The sequence below is a fragment of the Balaenoptera borealis genome, assembly GCF_965194805.1.
Source record: "Balaenoptera borealis genome assembly, chromosome: 6".
NCBI classification, from domain to species: domain Eukaryota; kingdom Metazoa; phylum Chordata; class Mammalia; order Artiodactyla; family Balaenopteridae; genus Balaenoptera; species Balaenoptera borealis.
The window spans coordinates 26,002,979-26,022,631 of record NC_138863.1 but is presented as its reverse complement, the minus strand read 5'-3'; the positions used below and the strand labels follow the sequence as shown (position 1 = coordinate 26,022,631).

Sequence of the window (19,653 nt, the reverse complement as noted above, 5' to 3'; positions counted from 1 at the left end):
ATTCTGTACAGAGAGTATATGGTGTGTTTGTGTAGACACCAGATTGCAAATTTCATCTAAAACCTTTAACAGACTTTGAAATCATTCTAAATTCAGAATGTGCTAGCTGACTCTCGAAGCTGGGACCAGTGTGGGCACCCAGCCCTCTAGGCTTTCCCTCTCTCTCTCTTATTTCTTCTTTTACGACTTTGGGGAACTACTTCTTGGGTAAATGCCTGTGAAAATGGATCTGACTCCTAGCAGTGCTTAAAACATAGGTAATGATTATGATATGCTCTGGGATCCTTTTATGAAGCCTACCATTTAAATGCAAATGATTGCACAGTAACCTAAAGGGACCAGGGGTCTACACTAGCTTAGCAAGTCCTCTGACTCAGACTGATTTTATCCATTAGCCCCACTGCATAAGCCTAATGCACAACAGCTCTACCTCATCCAAACTTTATTGCAAGTTAAGGATCAAGTGGTATTTAAAGCATGATATATCTATTACTACATCTGTTTAGTGCTGAATCAGGCAATAATACTTGGAAATTCCATTGCAACTGGTTGTTAATGAGGCAAAACATGGGAAAGATATTTGTTAATTATGGAAGCAACCAATTTCTTAGGGATAACTGTTATTACTGTAATCAACATTTTATACAAAACAGCAAGGTACTTTGTTCTCATGAAGAAGGTAGAGTTTGTGGCATTTGCTGTGCCTTTCTTACAAATTGATTGTTAACTGCCAGCCACTCCCTAGTGGTTAGCAATCAATCTGTTACCAAGTGCAGAGCATCCTGAGATGTTTATGATATTGATGTGTTGCTCATAGCTGGACCTTCTCTCTTACTCTCTGTTTTTTAAAATGGCAGGATGTCAAGGTGTATGGCAAAGGAAATCCCACGAAAGTGGTAGCTGTAGACTGTGGGATAAAAAACAATGTAATCCGCTTACTAGTAAAGGTAAGTAATTTGTTCCATCTCAAGGATGGGGGTTTCTAATATTGATCGTTAGTGTTAATCTGATTTCCTCTATCTGTTTCAGAGAAAGCTTGTGTATTCTGTCAGAATGTCAGGGGATATACTCTCTTCTTTTTGCCTTTGATCTATTAGATAACACATTTATTCCTGTTAAAATTAGAGATGTAGATTTCTGTTAAAAAAAAAAAACCTCAAAGGCCACAAAAACACAGAAGGAAATGAAGACTGTTCTTTTCACTTACTGACTGACATTCTGAGACATGACACACTCAGTTTCTTGGGGTTTAGAGATAACCAAAAAGGTAGTCAGTAGGAGAACTCCCCCTTTGGGTTACATTTATTATGTACCACATGTTTGTAGGGATCATGCCCTGATATAGTACAAACTTGCACATTGCTTTATATCAACTCTTAGAGAACCAATTGAAATTAGACCTTAAAAATACTTGAGGAGAACGTAACCATTATTACAGTGTTTTCTTAAACATTGTTTTGTTGGGATTTCTCCTTCTCCTCTTTCTCTCTCTGTCTCCCTCTGTCTCTTTGTCTTTCTATTTCTCTTATACACATGCACCCCACCCCTGGATATATTTGCATAACACCAGATTAGCATGGGTAAAGGAGAATTCTTCAATTCACTTTTTTTGTTATAGAATATCAGCAACATCCAAATCATGATTTTGAATGCTGATCAATTTTATTAACAAAAATGTGCATGGACCCTTAAATAGTAGATGCTGTGGTTGGCCTAGCCATATCTCCCTCTCATTTTATCATTTTAAGACATTTTGTTCATCTTCTAATTGCAAGTGTCTGCATCTTATTGCCTGAGGGCTCTCTTTGGTTGGTTGGAGGCTGCTGGCAGGCAGGAAATGACATAGAATTAATGATCCCTGGAGCAGCCCCAATCAATGACAGAGTATAAATTCCCCAGCTCCCTTGCCACATTGCTAAGCTGTCTTTAGGTGAAATATGCTACACTGGCTCTCAGAATTCCCCAGTGGGCTGAAGCTCCTTTTCTTCATTGTAGTAACTGCCCGATAATGCACACTTTATTAGGGTCTTTCCCCATGTTGCTTTCTATTGCTATTTCCTGGAAACCCCTCGAAAGAAACTTCTTTCTCTCAAATTCTTATATCAGGAAATGCTTCTAGGGAAATACTCAAAGACATCTTTCCATCCACTTTTGTATAGAAAAGTTCTAATTTTTCTATCAGAATATAGGTATTATAGATAATATGAAAAAACCCTAGGAAAGAAATCATTAAAATTTGGTCAGACAAAAAATACAGAATTGAAAAAGGTGAGAGGTGGACCAAATTAAATTTTGGAGAAAGGGATTTATCTTCTTTTTTGCAACTCCCTCTCCCAGAGCTAGGGAAGATAACCTGTATTCCTGTGTGCCCAGTCACGAAGCCTTTAGGTCTGCAGCCTCCTGAAGTGTGGGAAAATGCATCATCTATTTTTTCAGAATCAAAATGTAAATAGTGTTTTTTTTCTCCACTTTCTATCCTAGGGTCCATTTACATCACACAAAATATGAGTCAACAAAGAGTTTTTTGCTCAGCATTATTTATTTGAATCGTGGACTCAGTTTCCCTTCCCTTTCGGGAGTAATTAGCCAAGAGAAGGTTTACCACTTCGGCGAAGAAAAATATTATTAAATTGACCATTCTTGTGTTTCTTTTCCAGCGAGGAGCAGAAGTGCTTGTAGTGCCCTGGAATCATGATTTCACCAAGATGGAGTATGATGGGCTTTTAATTGCCGGAGGACCTGGGAACCCAGCTCTTGCACAGCCACTCATTCAGAATGTCAAAAAGGTGCAGTGAACCTGGCATAGTCTGTGTCTGTGTGTGAAGTGGAGAGAGTCTGCTCTGCGCGGCCGAAAAAGCTGTAATATATTTTATTTATACAAGTAATTTTTTAGTACTCCTATTTGTGACCTCTGAGGCAATGTCAGCACAGATAGTATATAGGGGGAACCAACGAGGAGAGAGTTCCACAGGAAGAAGAAAAAAGAACTTCAGACAAAGTGACTGGGATTGTGTCCTTGAGTGCATAGAGCTGGAGTCCAATCTCCAAATGTGTTGTCTGTACAACTGGAAAATGACAACTTGGGACCTATAAGACCTTCAAGTTTCCAGAGAAATATTAAATTAGATTTAGTTTAGTCTGGATGTTAAGTACATTCTATTGAACTTTAATGCTGCAAATTGTCAATCCTGTCCTTATTTATCTTCTAACTTTTTATTCAATTACTATTGTCTTTACCTTGTAAATTAAGAAAAAAAAAATGCTTCATTTCATTCCTTCAGAGATTGCATTTTTTGGAATCGTTCTTCTGGAGTAATAAAATTTTTCCCTGATTTAGATCTTGGAGAGTGATCGCAAAGAGCCATTGTTTGGAATCAGTACAGGAAATTTAATAACAGGATTGGCTGCTGGTGCCCAAGCCTACAAAATGTCTATGGCCAACAGGTAAGGCAGTTATGCTTCTGTTTCCATGTCAAACTGGCTCTGAAATACTGTTAGTAACTAAACCGAAAAGACTTAGAAAACAACGTGCCATTTTCTTCAGAATAAATCGATAAGCACACTATTATATGGTTCGCAGTTGTCTGACTACCTGATACCACTTTCATTGCATTTTTGAAAGGCAGCCTTCTCTAACGATAACTTTGCCGTAGTTTAAAGTTATTTTCCTTTCCTTGGCATAAATTGAAGTTATAATACTCAATCAAATAATATTCCAAGGGAAATTGTTCTGATTTTAAGCTTGATTTCAGAGCACTGATAACATTGTAAAACTCTAGTGTGACTTAAGAACCGAGAAGTCTTCAGCTCCTCTTGGTTTTACTTCCTTACCCCAAATGATGTTAATTTATTCAACATGGAACTTTCCCCCACAGTCCACCCTCCACATAAAGTATAATTCAGATTGATTCAGGACTGAGTAGTTATCTCTTTATTATCCCCCAAGAACTCTTCTTTGGCTTTAAAATTACTGTAGCTCCCTTAAAATAAGTGGCTTATATTTGTCTCTGTTCAGCTAGTGAGCAAATCTTAGCTTTTTGTTATGAGTGCAATTCCCCTTTTCCAAAACTGATTACAGAAGTTTAATAGACCTGATATTTAACACACAACAAAGCTTCCGGAATTGATTTTTGTCCTAAAATGATTGGGATTAACAATCTGTGACTTTTCTCATGGAGTAATTTTCACTAAGCAATTGAAACTTTTGAATTTTAATAGGCTTTTCTTGTTCACTATTTTACAACTAATGCATTTATATTCTTTTCTTCACTTTTCCTTTTCCGTATCCTTTTCCCCCTTTTCTCTCCAGAGGGCAGAATCAGCCTGTTTTGAATATCACAAACAGACAGGCTTTCATTACTGCTCAGAATCATGGCTATGCCCTGGACGGCACCCTTCCAGCTGGTTGGAAACCACTTTTTGTGAATGTCAATGATCAAACAAATGAGGTAAGTGCTCTCAGTAAACCTGTTGAGTGAGTGATGAGAAGTGCAGGACTTTGAATACTCTGTTTTACAATGACCTTTCCCTTGTTTATGTGGGCTTTTCTGGGGTGTGTATGTGGAAGAATTCTTGTTACAGATTATTTCCCACAGCCCTCTGCTTTTTAAAAAGTCATTTCTCTGTTTTATTCTCTTATCGGTTGACTCATTAAGATCCACAGTTTGAGTGGTTAATCAATGGCTGTCTTACACATTCATTGCTAATGGGTGATTGGTGGAGGTCTGTTTGAGCCCAGTCTACGTGGGTCTCTGGGACTCACTTAGCACTGAAGTAGCCTTTGAGAAGACCCTTGGAGAAGTAATTTAGGAGTTGGAGAAAAGAAGAGGATTTGAGTTTATTCTGAACAGAGCCTAGAGGGGCCTCAAAGGCTATAGACCAAATCAGTTGTTTTTAATAAGGGAACCACACCAGTTGAATCTTTATTGGCCTATTTTTATTAGTACTGTTTGTTTTTAGAATGTTCTCAAACTTTTAACTTAATTTTTAAAGTTTGAACTTTATTGTCCACTGAATCATACGTAGTCCTGGTTGACATTCTTTGTTACTGAAGGAATTTCTTCCCATTTCTTTTTCCTTTAGGGGATTATGCATGAGAGCAAACCCTTCTTTGGTGTGCAGTTCCACCCAGAAGTCAGCCCAGGGCCAACAGACACTGAGGTATGTCAGAAAGATGAGGCCTATTATATATTAAAAAGTTTTTAAATCAGAAATATATTTATGTGAAAAATTGAGAAACCAAAATAATCACCTGGGTGGTCTTAGTACAGAACATTCTTAAAAAGAGTGCTTTGATAATGCCCATATTGTAAGAAAATTTCCCCATGAATATCATGGAGGAAATTTCTATCTTTTTAAACAGTTAAAGTGGGAAAGCGCTTAAGAAACTGATGCCATGTGATTTTTATTTAAATGATTATCATTCTAATATATTTAGTTCTGAAATTTACAATTGTGGTACTATGCAAATGAATTCCCTCTTGCTATCTCGTTCTCATAACTGAAATGAAATTTTAATCCCCCATCTGTGACTTCACAAAAACCCCTATGGCAACTGGTTGCGTAGCCACGAAGGAAGAATAAACAGCAGCAGGAACAGGAAGAAGGTCAGGGGTGTCAGGAGGGGAGAGGGTATACGTGCACATACATATGAGTCAGATGGCTTAAGAAAAGAACCGTAAGGAATGCTTAGAGGAGTTTTGTTTTTAATTTAAATATTTTTACTTTTTTGTGTGAGCTTCTGGTTCAATGTTCAAGAACATCTTTCCAAACAAGAGCTTGTGGTGATACTCAGAAAAGTCTGGGAAGTCTGAAGTGACTCTTCCTCTCCTATACCCTAGGGCCTCCAGTAGTAATGCTGACAATTCTTCCTTGTCAGCAGATGCTCTCAGAAAAGACACCTAGGTAAAACAAAGAGGAGAATAAAAATTTTCCCATTGTAGACTCTACTTCCTCATCCCTGAGTTGCCTTTTCAGATATTTGTATTTTGTTCTTGTTTTAATATTATTAGGAAAGAATGGTTCTTAATAGCCAAAGTCACTACAACATTACCTACCCATGATGACACTCAAAAATAAAATTTAGTTTTGTATATCTATTGCCTAATGCATGTTAATAGTTTTTTAACTTAAAATTTAAATTATTTGCCTATAGTAGGACTTCAGATTAGGAACACTGAAATTAAGATATGTGATATCCAGTATCACTTAGTTCTTTTTTTCTCCTGTCCTGCCAAATAGTTGCAAAATAAATATCTTTGTTGAAATTTGTCACGTCTAGTGCAACAGTGGAAGTAAATCATTGATAAAGTTTAAGAATAACCTTAGAGATATTTTTATACATAATACAATCTTTAGAGATATTTTTGACCTGATAGAAAATTTAAATATCCAGTTATTTCTAACTTTAGGGTGCATAAGTAATATAGCTTCATTTTTTTTTTTTGCATAGTTAGAATTTTATTTAGAAGAAGAAAATGATTCATAATTAAGGGGCTGAAAATGACATTCTCAGAAGGCATTATTTGAAATGTTCATTCTCTGCTGAAAACTTTTTTTTTTTTACATCTTTACTAGATTATAATTGCTTTATAATGTTGTGTTAGTTTCTGCTGTACAACAAAGTGAATCAGCTATATGTATACCTATATTGAAAACTTTCTTTTAATAGGATTTGACATGAGCAGTTAGAAGTGTTTATTTGATCTAATTCTTATAGTAGTAAATATTTAGTTTTGCCAGCTTTGGCAAAACAAAAACAAAAACAAAAAAACCCAAAAAACAAATACTGCATAGCAATACTTATCCTAAAAATTTATTTGTTGCTTATCTAAAGTTCAACTTGAACTGGGTATACTGTATTTTATCTGAGAATTTTGTGAGTTTTGAAACTTCTAACTAGTTGGCTATATTTTTTTTCTAGTACCTGTTTGATTCCTTTTTCTCACTGATAAAGAAGGAGAAAGGTACCACAATTACATCAGTTCTACCGAAGCCAGCCCTAGTAGCGTCTCGAGTTGAGGTCAGTATATGTGGGTTTCCTTTTGGTTTATGTATTTTGGATTTTCTCTATTGTGTGATGACTTCTTTTTTAAGTGAATGATGTAAACCTTTTTGATGTCTATGAAAAACGATTGGTAATATTGCAATCACCCATCATTTTAGCATCTAATTATTTGGTCTGTTCTAGATGATTCATTGGATGTTCATTGGAATCTTCATGTTTTGATTTAAAAATCATATCTTTTAAAGTTCACTTCTTCTAGAACATTTGTAATGAAAATAATTTAATAGAGAGTAAGGTTTAATTTAGTTTCAAATTTGATATATTTTCCATTACTCAATAAACCATAGCCCTATGTATGCTTGAGATACAGTTCAGACTACAGAATCATTATAGATGATAGAAATTTTTGTTTCAATGAAAAACCCAAGCAAACTTTTGGACAACCCAATACCTCTAAAGAGCAGATAGATAAGGATTAATATAGTGTAAGACTTGACTCCTTATTTGTTTGAATATGTATTTAATATGGAAAGGTTTCTACGCATTTCCTTCATCGTTAAGGCACACCCACACCCACACCTTTATTACACAAAATTTAGAAGGGTGTACGTATATTTTTAAGTATATATATATATATATATATATATATATATAATCCTCTTTTTATGAACAAAAAGAATTGATTTATATGTTTACATGAAATGATAAATTGAGTTAGATGGTTTGTTTTAAAGATTTCTATGACAGCCTTTTTTCCTGAGATGGAGAGATGGGAGGTAATCCAGCCACTCAATGTGGAATCAAACTGTGGATTCTTGGTAGCTAAAGAAGCCACCCCACCATACAGTGTATTTCTCAAAATATCAACTCATGTTTTTCAGATGCTTTTCTTTTTTTAAATAGTGAGGGAAAAGTGTAATTTGGGATTCTACATTGCATTGCACATAGTAGGCACTCCATAAATACAAAACAAGTTTCCCAAGTCCTTGTCTCTTGCAGTGACCTAGAACATCTTTCTCCTCTGAAGGGCTTGGCACTTGTGGTTAAAAAATAAGCAGAATTATTATTTGCTTGAAATCATATATACAATTTGTATGAATTTCAGTATGCTGCCAAAATATGATCTTTTCATTACTGTATTTTCTGTAAATATTTCTGGACTGAACTGCAAAGTAAAGGCAAAATGTAAATATGAAGGTGTCCCTGTGTCCCCTTGCCTCCTGTGTTTTCTCTTCGTTTGTTAGGAAGGGCTTGTTTGTATTTATGCCTATTCTTTGTCCAGTGGAAACCCATGGACATTTAGTCAATTAAATTTTAAGGAGATTTTTATCTAAAAATTATATATATAAATTATATTTATTATATATACACATATAGATATACATTTCCATATATATTTATGTAGTTATTTTTAGATATTTATATATGTTTAATTAAAATGTAGACCTCTTCCAAAAAGTTTTTACTTAAGTGAAAAAAACCATGATCTTTGGAAATTCCTTTTTGAAATTAGAGATGTTTAAATTGTTGGTCTTTTTACTCATATTATGTATATTTCAAAACATTGTACTTTAAATCACCACATAAACACAGACAATATAGTTTATCTTTCCCATACTTAACAATGACTAATTTCCCCATCTTAATAATAAAAGCAATGCTATCTTCTTATTGCTTACAGGTTTCCAAAGTCCTTATCCTAGGATCCGGAGGTCTGTCCATTGGTCAGGCAGGTGAATTTGATTACTCGGGATCGCAAGCTGTAAAAGCCATGAAGGTGAGAGACTCTGATCTTTGCTGGAATTAATATACACTCCCTTTAATGAGTCTAATTAGTATTTTATAATTTAGATTTATGACACTACCTCTTTTCAAAGTCACTATAATTAATTTCCTTCCACATCTTATATGAAAGGAAGTTTGATCACAGACAAGATTTTTAACTTAAATGTGCACACCTGCAAATTAAGAAGGTTGGATTGATCTCCAGAATTATCTATGTTATCACCTATTTATATTGAAAACATAAATCTACACTTATAGATGTTACTCAATGAGGCAGTGAGCTTTTAAAACATATTTGTCTTTTGTGTGAAAGAGGGAATTTGGGTATCCCTGGTGCTCTAAAGTACTTCAAGTGTTCTACAGGATGCTTCAGGCATCTCTTTCGTTGAAAGGGGGAAGATCCAGCTGGAGGAACAAAGGCAACAATGCCTTTTGTTCAAGCTTTAGAAGTTATTGCAGGTCACCTAATTCCCCCATCTGTGACTTGGACTGGATGACCTACCAGGAAGGTATAGCTGGATTTTCAAGTGGAATAGAGGGTTTGATACCTAAGTTGGGAAGAATATCCTCCCTGTTTCTTCAGAGTCTCTCAAAATCTCCCCAACATTTATCATAGTAAAAATAAACCTTTAGAAAACTGACACTGTAAGTGTAAGATATTTCTATTGAAGAGCTAACTTGGCTTCTCTTTGATGTCCTTATTTTCTAGGATAGTCCCCATTTTGGTGCTAATCAAGCCATCCAAAGTCAATGTGAGCTCTCTGTGACCTTGCCACAAGCTTTGTGGTGTCAAGCCACTCTTACCAAGAGACCTGGCTAGGAAAGAGCAACATAGGGAAGGAAGCAGGAGACTAGGACAACCAACAAGAAAAACAGTTGGCCAAAATTTTCCTTTTTTCCTTTGCTTTATTCAGTATTCTATATACAGACATTTTCACCGGACAGATGTCTGTTGAAAACAGACACAACCCCCCAATTACCTTACTCTTCTTTCCATTTGTTTTTATTTGTAATACTCTTCTCCATACACCCATGGATGTTCACCCCATCCACACATGTATTTTGTGTACATTTTCAAAGTGTGCTTTATTTCCTTGTATTAAGATTCAATTTATCTTTAGATAGATAATTAGTGGGTATCCAATGGTTCAGATTGGTTAGCACACAGTCTAAGTGGGTTAAGGGTTTAGAACACATTTAAGTAGCATGAAATTTTTTATCCTATTTGGTAGTTTTATAAAGAATTAATATTTTTATAGGTTGTATTTTTTATATGCATTACATCCAAAAGGTGAAGTTATTGATTTGAACTGAAGAATAGGAATTATTAGATATAGTATTGTGATTAAGAGGTTAATAAAGATGAATTTATGCACTAAGTATTTTTAAAAACTTAGATTGTGCATAAATTATAGCTGGAATTATATTAGAAAAAAATGATGTAACATTTATTAAAATGGTTTGAATAGACACTCATCACATGAATTTATGGGACCTTTTCCTATGTAATTTGATTTATAAAAATAGCTATATTCATTGTATAGCACATGCAGGAAAATATTTAACAAATATACCTATCCATTGGTACTTTTCTCTAGTAGTGAGACATTCTATAATTTCTGTTTATGATGTGCTCTCTGTTTGGACTCAATTATTTAAATTCTAACCCGTATTTTAAATGCATTTGCTTATCTATATGTATCTATTCAATATTTTGTTAACAATACTCTTTAAAATAGTTCCTTACAATCTTAGAGAGGACTCATATTGAGGAAAGGGCATAGAACTTGAGTCATAAGACTTGGATTAGAGCCCTAATTTTGTCATTTATCAGCTGTATGGTCTTTGGCAGGTCACTTAACCTTATTGAATCTCAGTTTCTTCATCTGTAAGGTGAAAATTTCTTTTATAGTGTTGCTATAAAAATCAAGTAAATTAACAAAAAAGTACACTACAAGTTTTAAGGCACTATTTGAATTTAAAGTAGTATGAAATATATTTAATTTTTCATTTGGATCCACCGCACCCCCAAGGATATGTAGGGTTTTTAATGATGATTTCTATACTTTCATATGAATATTTTGTTGACTTTTTAGAAGACTTCAAAATTGACATGCTAATAGGTAAAAAAAAACAAGAACCATCTGGCCGGATTTCATAATAATTAGTTTACTAAATGTCACCCTCATCCTGGTCTATAAAGCTATTATCCTTAGTAGCCTACATGAAGAATTATTTTAGGGGTCTCTCCAGATGTCAGGAATGAGATAGGGCTATGAATATCTTCACACACACACAAATTTTTATTTTTTATTTTTTGCCATACGGTCATTTTCTTTTTATATAATATGTATAAACAGTTGTATAATGCTCTTTGTCAAAGCACTACAGCAGGCATGAAAATCTAAAGAAAATGGAAACCAGCAGAAGGCTCTCAGTGCTTCCAGCTAGAAGGGAACACATTATCTTGGATTTAAAACGTATGCTCGGTGCTGTTCTTCAATAAACGTTAGAAAAGGAAACAGCTTTGATGCTGCCTTTTTTCCATTTTATGTTTTACTCAGTCAAAAAAATTTGGAATATTTTATTCTTTTAAGGTCGACTGAGCTGTAAAATTGAGTAGTATTTGTGGACCTCCAGTCAAATTCTATAGAAAACATCTCCAGCTTTCCTTGATACCTACAGTGACAAGGAATTCAGGGTGATCCTCATGAGGTAGTCAGCTCTTTTTGGATAGTTTTATTTTCAAGCAGTTTTCTTCCTTCCTTTTACCAAATGTTTGTCATCCTTTACCTTCCATTCACACTGGTTCCATTACTGATCTCTAGAGCCCACAGAATAACCTAAAAGTTTTGTTACCTGATAATACCCTTCATTTGAATATGATTTTTCTCTTTAGACCATATATTAAGATTCTAGATCTTTTTGTTTCTTTCAGGAAGAAAATGTCAAAACTGTCCTGATGAACCCAAACATTGCTTCGGTGCAAACCAATGAAGTGGGCTTAAAGCAAGCAGATACTGTCTACTTCCTCCCCATCACCCCTCAGTTTGTCACAGAGGTTATCAAGGCAGAACGGCCAGATGGATTAATTCTAGGCATGGGTGGCCAGACAGCTCTGAACTGTGGTGAGTTCTTTTAAGTTTATTTGCAGAGTTTTGGTTCACACACTTATATATAATATTTTTTTGTTTGAATTTATTTAGCAGTTGTGCTCTGTGTGTTCATAAAAGTAAAGTTTTCTGCTGTGTGAGGAAGCTTAGTAAACAGCCACCTGAAAATGTCACATGATGAACATTACCAGTTTATTTCACAGAACAGCTGGGGGACAAAAAGAAACCTTTTGCTTTAATGCTCCAGGGTGACTGAGTAGGTTTTTTGAGTCCCCCTCCTCCATCCCAGGATACTGCTTTTCTCTGTTATCAGTGAAACTCTGAGAACTACTATGAGTGAAAAAGGGGAATTAACATTGATTAAGTGCTCTGTGCTCTTATGTATCAGCCCTGTGACATTTGACTTTCACATATATTTTCATGTTTACATAGATCAGTCTCTCTACCATCCCTTCATGCATCTGCTGAGTCCAATGCTCTGTCCTATTTAAAATATTTCAAACCTTTAGAATTAGATCATGAATGAGAATCTCATTGGCTAGTTTGGGTAAGCAGTTGGTGATATAATTTGTATGTCAACTATAAAAAACAGCCAAAGTTAGATGTTAAGTTAGTGGGAACACAAACAATTTTGTTAATTTTTAACCTAGATAGATACCCACATCACTGAGATTATTTACATAAGAGAAGCTCATGTAGGAATAGACCTTCCTTAGAAGGAAATGAAATATACTAAAATCTTAAGGCTCACTGTAATCCTATGATTTTTATTAATGAGAATAATAAAAATCATTTGGAGAAGGTGATAATATACATAACAGTAGCACCAGCAAAATGTTTTGCTAAAATGTCTTCAGAATTTTTCTTTCAAAAATTTTTTTACTCTAAGTGCAATTCTGTTGTGGACTCTGGTGGCTTTTTGGAGTTAAGATTTTTTTTTTAAAAAGTTGTATTCAGATATCTGTTATAGAAAACATAAGAGTTTGATAAAAACAGATTTATTTTGTTTTTCTGTAGGAGTGGAACTATTTAAGAGAGGTGTGCTCAAGGAATATGGCGTGAAAGTCCTGGGAACCTCAGTTGAATCCATTATGGCCACAGAAGATAGACAGCTGTTCTCAGACAAACTAAATGAGATTAATGAAAAGATTGCTCCAAGCTTTGCAGTGGAATCGGTAAGAAATCTTTGTTCTGGAGAAACAGGACCATTATGTGTCTTGCGTTGTAGAGAGAATGATTTGTCATGCCTAAAAATAATAAAGTATTATATGTGTATATGTTATCTTCCAGAAATGTGTTATTACTTCAGACGTTGTGTATTAATTGTGGCATTCAATGCTAAAACATTAAGGACAGGTATTAATAGTTTATTTTTATGAAAAGGGAAGCATAAGCTCAAAGATGATGTGGTTTATCAATGGCTGAAGTGACCTGAGTATCAAATCTCCTGAATCAAAACAAAGAACCATATCAACTTGCAATGCCAAAGTAATTTTTACCTTCTTCCTGGGATCAGTCACACATTTTGTAAGTGCGAATGTCCTGCAAATGGGAAATGGTTGAATTTAAATTTTTTTTTAGGGACTTCCCTGGTGGTCCAGTGGTTGTCTCTGTGTTTCCACTGCAGGGGGCACAGATTTGATCCCTGGGTGGGGAAGTAAGATCCTGCATGCCATAGCAGCATGGCCAAAAAATAAACAAACAATTTTTTTTTTGTTAGAATGGAATAAACATTTTACAATAAAATTATCTAGAAAAAAAAGCTATTGGATCTAATCAGTAATATTTATGACTGAGAAACCTGTGGCTTAGATGGTTAAAGAGGACAGATTGTTTTGCATTTCTCTTAATCATTTTCCATTGTATCCTGTGCCTATTGATGGGCTATTACGAGGTGCCAGGAAAAGATCAGCTTCCTGTACATCTCTTTTTGTCCCTGACTTTATTCCTGATTTCAGTCAGTGAAATGGGGGTACTGGAGACAGTTTCTGATGCAACTTCCTCAGTATAGAAATAGGCAAATCCTCTGGGATAAGGCAAGTACTGCTGGGACAACTAAAATGGGCTATGTATGTTTTCAGAAAAGCATGCTATCAAGTATATAGCAAGTTGCAAAGCTGTCAATCAGGAACAATCCCAGGATAGCTCTGCTGAACATGTGGAAAGCTCCTGCCATACATTTATTCTTTCATTGCCAGATTTAATTATGTCCTTGCTTCCTTAGGATGAGAAACAGGCATATGGGAAAGGTGTAATTACATTCCCATTGGTAGTGTAATAATATTCCATGACAGAAAAATATAGCCAACATATGCTGTATTCTGTAAGTTTAAAAAAAAAATCCCAAGCTTCTGAGACTACTCTCTGACTGAACTTGAAAAATGAAAAATTTCTTTCTATATAATATTCCTAATGGCTTATTGCAGTAATATCAAGTTAGATTCTGTAGTAGAAAACCTTGTTTTGTTAAGAGACGAAGACTTTTAAACTGAACTTAAAAATTCAATATAGCTCCCATTTTCAAATTAATGGCAACTATCTCACCTCTGGCCATTGTTTTATTTTTTATATTGCAAAATAAAATTTACCCCAAAGGTGTTAAAAAAGAGCCTTCACTGTATATTAAAAAATTCTAAAATTTAACTTAAAATTTGTAAAATAACACTTGGTTTTCAGAAGGAGATGAGGGAATAATAGAACATTTCCATAGTCATTTTTTCCAAATAAACTGATTTACCTGAATTACCAGACTCTCTTGGTTGGTCTTTTCTACTGTCAGCTTTTAAAACTTTGAGTCCTTGTTCTTGTTGACAGGTTGAGGATGCACTGAAGGCGGCAGACTCCATTGGCTACCCGGTGATGATCCGTTCTGCCTATGCCCTGGGCGGGTTAGGCTCAGGCATATGTCCTAATAGGGAGATCTTACTGGACCTCAGCACAAAGGTATGTATTTTCGCAGATCAAATTCTGACCAGCCAAGAAAACTCCCTGATGTAGTCTTTCAATTAGAGAAAGTTATGTAGATAAGAAATAACCTTTTCTCTGTTTATAAATCACTGCCACACCTCTAAACTGTTGTCCAAGACATGACAGACACTTTTGAAAGGGAAATACAGTGCAATTACTTACACTGGAACATAGCATTAACCCAAAGTCCGTCTTTACTGTACTGTCTATTGATTTCACTGATAGGCAGGCAATCCAGTTCCATCTCCCTCTGCTGCAAAATCTGCTCCAAAACACCCATCATGCTAAAATATATTTTAGTGGTTTAAAAAAAAACACAATATAATGTCCCATTTTGCCATTATCTTTTGAAACAATAAGACATGGATGACATCCGGTAAGGGAAATAAAACACATTGAGTAGTTTAGCTTTACCTCAAATTCAGGTGTTTAAAATATATACAATATAAACCTCTTAGTACTATGAATGAGTGATTAGTCTGCCAACTGCCACACACATATATAAGCAAAAGTGAAATCTGAGTGCTTACCATTTACATAAAAATCACTTTATTTCTGAATACTCCTTTTCTTAAGTATTAAAGGGAAGATCTTGAAAATTAAGATATGCTTCAAAAAATGAATTAGAGATTAACACAGAAATCATGCTTCATGAAATCAGCGACTTTTGCCCACACTCTACTCCCACAGAATAGAGCCGTGCCTTGCAATACTGGGGCTCAGTAAGTGCTTGTTGAATGAATGAATATGTGTGTGGGCAAAGAGGCTCATGTAACTTTCCATGTAGCAGTTATGGATGTCAAGCTGACAGAATTATTGTGACGGCTATTTTTAGGGGTGCTGAGTAAATATCAAGCAGAGTTTATACCTTTATCATTATTTACTTTTTAGAGTGAAAAAGAATGAGCCCTTGAATTGTTGACTTAAGATTTTGAGAACAAACAAATAAAATTAAATGTATTTTAATAACTGCAATGACAAACGTACATGTCTACAAATTGGATTGAGTTTTTCTAAAGTTGCCAAAAAACACCCCCAAAAGGGAAACATATCTAATATAAATGTTCCTTGTTTCCATCTGGACTTCTGAATCATGTATTTAAAGAAAAGACATGTTTATGGAGGTATACATTTTTTTCCTCTAGCATATTAGATGTTCCCAATGTTTTTATTTTTTTTAACTTTTAAATCTTTATTGGAGTATAATTGCTTTACAATGGTGTGTTAGTTTCTGCTGTATAACAAAAGTGACTCATCTGTACATATACATATATCCCCATATCTCCTCCCTCTTGCGTCTCCCTAACAGCCTCCCTATCCCACCCCTCTAGGTGGTCACAAAGCACCGAGCTGATCTCCCTGTGCTATGTGGCTGCTTCCCACTAGCTATATATTTTACATTTGGTAGTGTATATATGTCCATGCCACTCTCTCACTTCGGCCCAGCTTACCCTTACCCCTCCCTGTGTCCTCAAGGCCATTCTCTATGTCTGCATCTTTATTACTGGCCTGCCCCTAGGTTTTTCAGAAACTTTTTTTTTTTTTTAGATTCCATATATATGTGTTAGCATATGGTATTTGTTTTTCTCTTTCTTACTTACTTCACTCTGTATGACAGATTCTATGTCCATCCACCTCACTACAAATAACTCAATTTCGTTTCTTTTTATTGGTGAGTAATATTCCATTGTATATATGTGCCACATCTTCTTTATCCATTCATCTGTCCATGGACACTTAGGTTGCTTCCATGTCCCGGCTATTGTAAATAGAGCTGCAATGAACATTGTGGTACATGACTCTTTTTGAATTATGGTTTTCACAGGGTATATGCCCAGTAGTGGGATTGCTGGGTCATATGGTAGTTCTATTTTTAGTTTTTTAAGGAACCTCCATACTGTTCTCCATAGTGGCTGTATCAGTTTACATTCCCACCAACAGTGCAATAGTGTTCCCTTTTCTCCACACCCTCTCCAGCATTTATTGTTTGTAGATTTTTTGATGATGGCCATTCTGACTGGTGTGAAGTGATACCCCATTGTAGTTTTGATTTGCATTTCTCTAATGATTGGTGATGTTGAGCATTCTTTCAAGTGCTTGTTGACAATCTGTATATCTTCTTTGGAGAAATGTCTATTTAGGTCTTCTGCCAATTATTGGATTGGGTTGCTTTTTTTTTTTGATATTGAGCTGCATGAGCTGCTTGTAAATTTTGGAGATTAATCCTTTGTCAGTTGCTTAATTTGCAAATATTTTCTCCCATTCTGAGGGTTGTCTTTTTGTCTTGTGTATGATTTCCTTTGCTGTGCAAAAGCTTTTAAGTTGCATTAGGTTCCATTTGTTTATTTTTGTTTTGATTTTCATTTCTCTAGGAGGTGGGTCAAAAAGGATCTTGCTGTGATTTATGTCATAGAGGGTTCTACCTATGTTTTCCTCTAAGAGTTTGGTAGTGTCTGACCTTACATTTAGGTCTTTAATCCATTTTGAGTTTATTATTGTGTATGGTGTTAGGGAGTGTTCTAATTTCATTCTTTTACATGTAGCTTTCCAGTTTTCCCAGCACCACTTATTGAAGAGGCTGTCTTTTCTCCATTGTATATTTTTGCCTCCTTTATCAAAAACAGGGGGACCATATGTGTATGGGTTTATCTCTGGGCTTTCTATCCTGTTCCATTCATCTCTATTTCTGTTTTTGTGCCATTACCATACTGTCTTGATTACTGTAGCTTTGTAGTATAGTCTGAAGTCTGGGAGCCTGATTCCTTCAGATCTGTTTTTCTTTCTCAAGAGTGCTTTGGCTATTCGGGGTCTTTTTTGTTTCCATACAAATTGTGAAATCTTTTGTTCTAGTTCTGTGAAAAATGCCATTGGTAATTTGATAAGGATTGCATTGAACCTGTAGATTCCTTTGGGTAGTATAGTCATTTTCACAAAGTTGATTCTTCCAATCCAAGAACATGGTATATCTCTCCATCTGTTTGTATCATCCTTAATTTCTTTCATCAGTGTCTTACAGTTTTCTGCATACAGATCTTTTGTCTCCTTAGGTAGGTTTAATCCCAGGTATTTTATTCTTTTTGTTGCAATGGTAAATGTGAGTGTTTCCTTAACTTCTCTTTCAGATTTTTCATCATTAGTGTATAGGAATGCAAGAGATTTCTGTGCATTACTTTTGTATCCTGCTACTTTACCAAATTCATTGATTAGCTCTAGTAACTTTCTGGTAGCATCTTTAGTAGTCTCTATATATTGTATCATGTCATCTGCAAACAGTGACAGCTTTACTTCTTCTTTTCTGATTTGGATTCCTTTCATTTCTTTTTCTTCTCTGATTGCTGTGGCTAAAACTTCCAAAACTATGTTGACTAGTAGTGGTGAGTGTGGGCAACCTTGTCTTCTTCCTGATCTTAGTGGAAATGGTTTCAGTTTTGCAGAATTGAGAACGATGTTGGCTCTGGGTTTGTCATTTATGGCCTTTATTATGTTGAGATAAATTCCCTCTATGCCTGCTTTCTGGAGTGTTTTTATCATAAATGGGTGTTGAATTTTGTTGAAAGCTTGTTCTGCATCTATTGAGATGATCGTATGGTTTTTATAGTTCAGTTTGTTAGTACGGTGTATCACATTGATTGATTTGCTTATATTGAAGAATCCTTGCATTCCGGAATAAACCCCACTTGATCATGGTGTATGATCTTTTTAATGTGCTGCTGGATTCTGTTTGCTAGTATTTTGTTGAGGATTTTTGCACCTATGTTCATCAGTGATATTGGCCTGTAGTTTTCTTTCTTTGTGACATCTTTGTCTGGTTTTGGCATCAGGGTGATGGTGGCCTCATAGAATGAGTTGGGGAGAGTTCCTCCCTCTGCTATATTATGGAAGAGTTTTGGAAGGATAGGTGTTAGCTCTTCTCTAAATATTTGATAGAATTTGCCTGTGAAGCCATCTGGTCCTGAGCTTTTGTTTCTTGGAAGATTTTTAATCACAATCTCAATTTCAGTCCTTGTGATTGAGCTGTTTATATTTTCTATTTCTTCCTGGTTCAGTCTCGGAAAGTTGTGTGTTTCTACGAATTTGTCCATTTCTTCCAGATTGTCCGTTTTATTGGCATATAGTTGCTTGTAGTAATCTCTCATGATCCTTTGTATTTCTGCAGGGTCATTTGTTACTTCTCCTTTTTCATTTCTAATTCTATTGATTTGAGTCTTCTCCCTTTTTTTCTTGATGAGTCTGGCTAATGGTTTATCAATTTTGTTTATCTTCTCAAAGAACCAGCTGTTAGTTTTATTGATCTTTGCTGTTGTTTTCTTTTTTTATTTTTCATTTATTTCTGATCTGATCTTTATGATTTCTTTCGTTCTGCTAACTTTGGGGTTTTGTTCTTCTTTTTTCTCTAATCGCTTTGGTGTAAGGTTAGTTTGTTTATTTGAGGTGTTTCTTGTTTCCTGAGGTACGATTGTATTGCTATATACTTCCCTCTTAGAACTGCTTTTGCTGCATCCCATAGGTTTTGGGTCATCGTGTTTTTATTGTCATTTGTTTCTTGGTATTTTTTGATTTTCTCTTTGTTTTCTTCAGTGATCTTTTCGTTACTAAGTAGTGTATTGTTTAGCCTCCATGTGTTTGTATTTTTTACAGATTTTTTCCTGTAATTGATATCTAGTCTCATAGCATTGTGGTCGGAAAAGATACTTGATACAATTTCAATTTTCTTAAATTTACCAATGCTTGATTTGTGACCCAAGATATGATCTATCCTGGAGAATGTTCCTTGAGCACTTG

The 19,653-nt window shown here is 35.1% G+C and overlaps 1 protein-coding gene across 1 annotated transcript in view; it reads left to right on the top strand.

Moving 5' to 3' along the window:
* CPS1 (carbamoyl-phosphate synthase 1) overlaps window positions 1-19,653 on the top strand; it is a 141,878-nt gene that overhangs the window by 37,523 nt on the left and 84,702 nt on the right. The window contains exons 7-16 of the mRNA XM_082396353.1: window positions 858-947; window positions 2,658-2,786; window positions 3,338-3,444; window positions 4,310-4,448; window positions 5,083-5,160; window positions 6,923-7,021; window positions 8,688-8,783; window positions 11,730-11,919; window positions 12,922-13,079; window positions 14,719-14,847. Of these exons, the coding sequence (XP_082252479.1) occupies window positions 858-947; window positions 2,658-2,786; window positions 3,338-3,444; window positions 4,310-4,448; window positions 5,083-5,160; window positions 6,923-7,021; window positions 8,688-8,783; window positions 11,730-11,919; window positions 12,922-13,079; window positions 14,719-14,847 (1,215 nt within the window). The remainder of the gene's footprint in view (window positions 1-857; window positions 948-2,657; window positions 2,787-3,337; window positions 3,445-4,309; window positions 4,449-5,082; window positions 5,161-6,922; window positions 7,022-8,687; window positions 8,784-11,729; window positions 11,920-12,921; window positions 13,080-14,718; window positions 14,848-19,653) is intronic.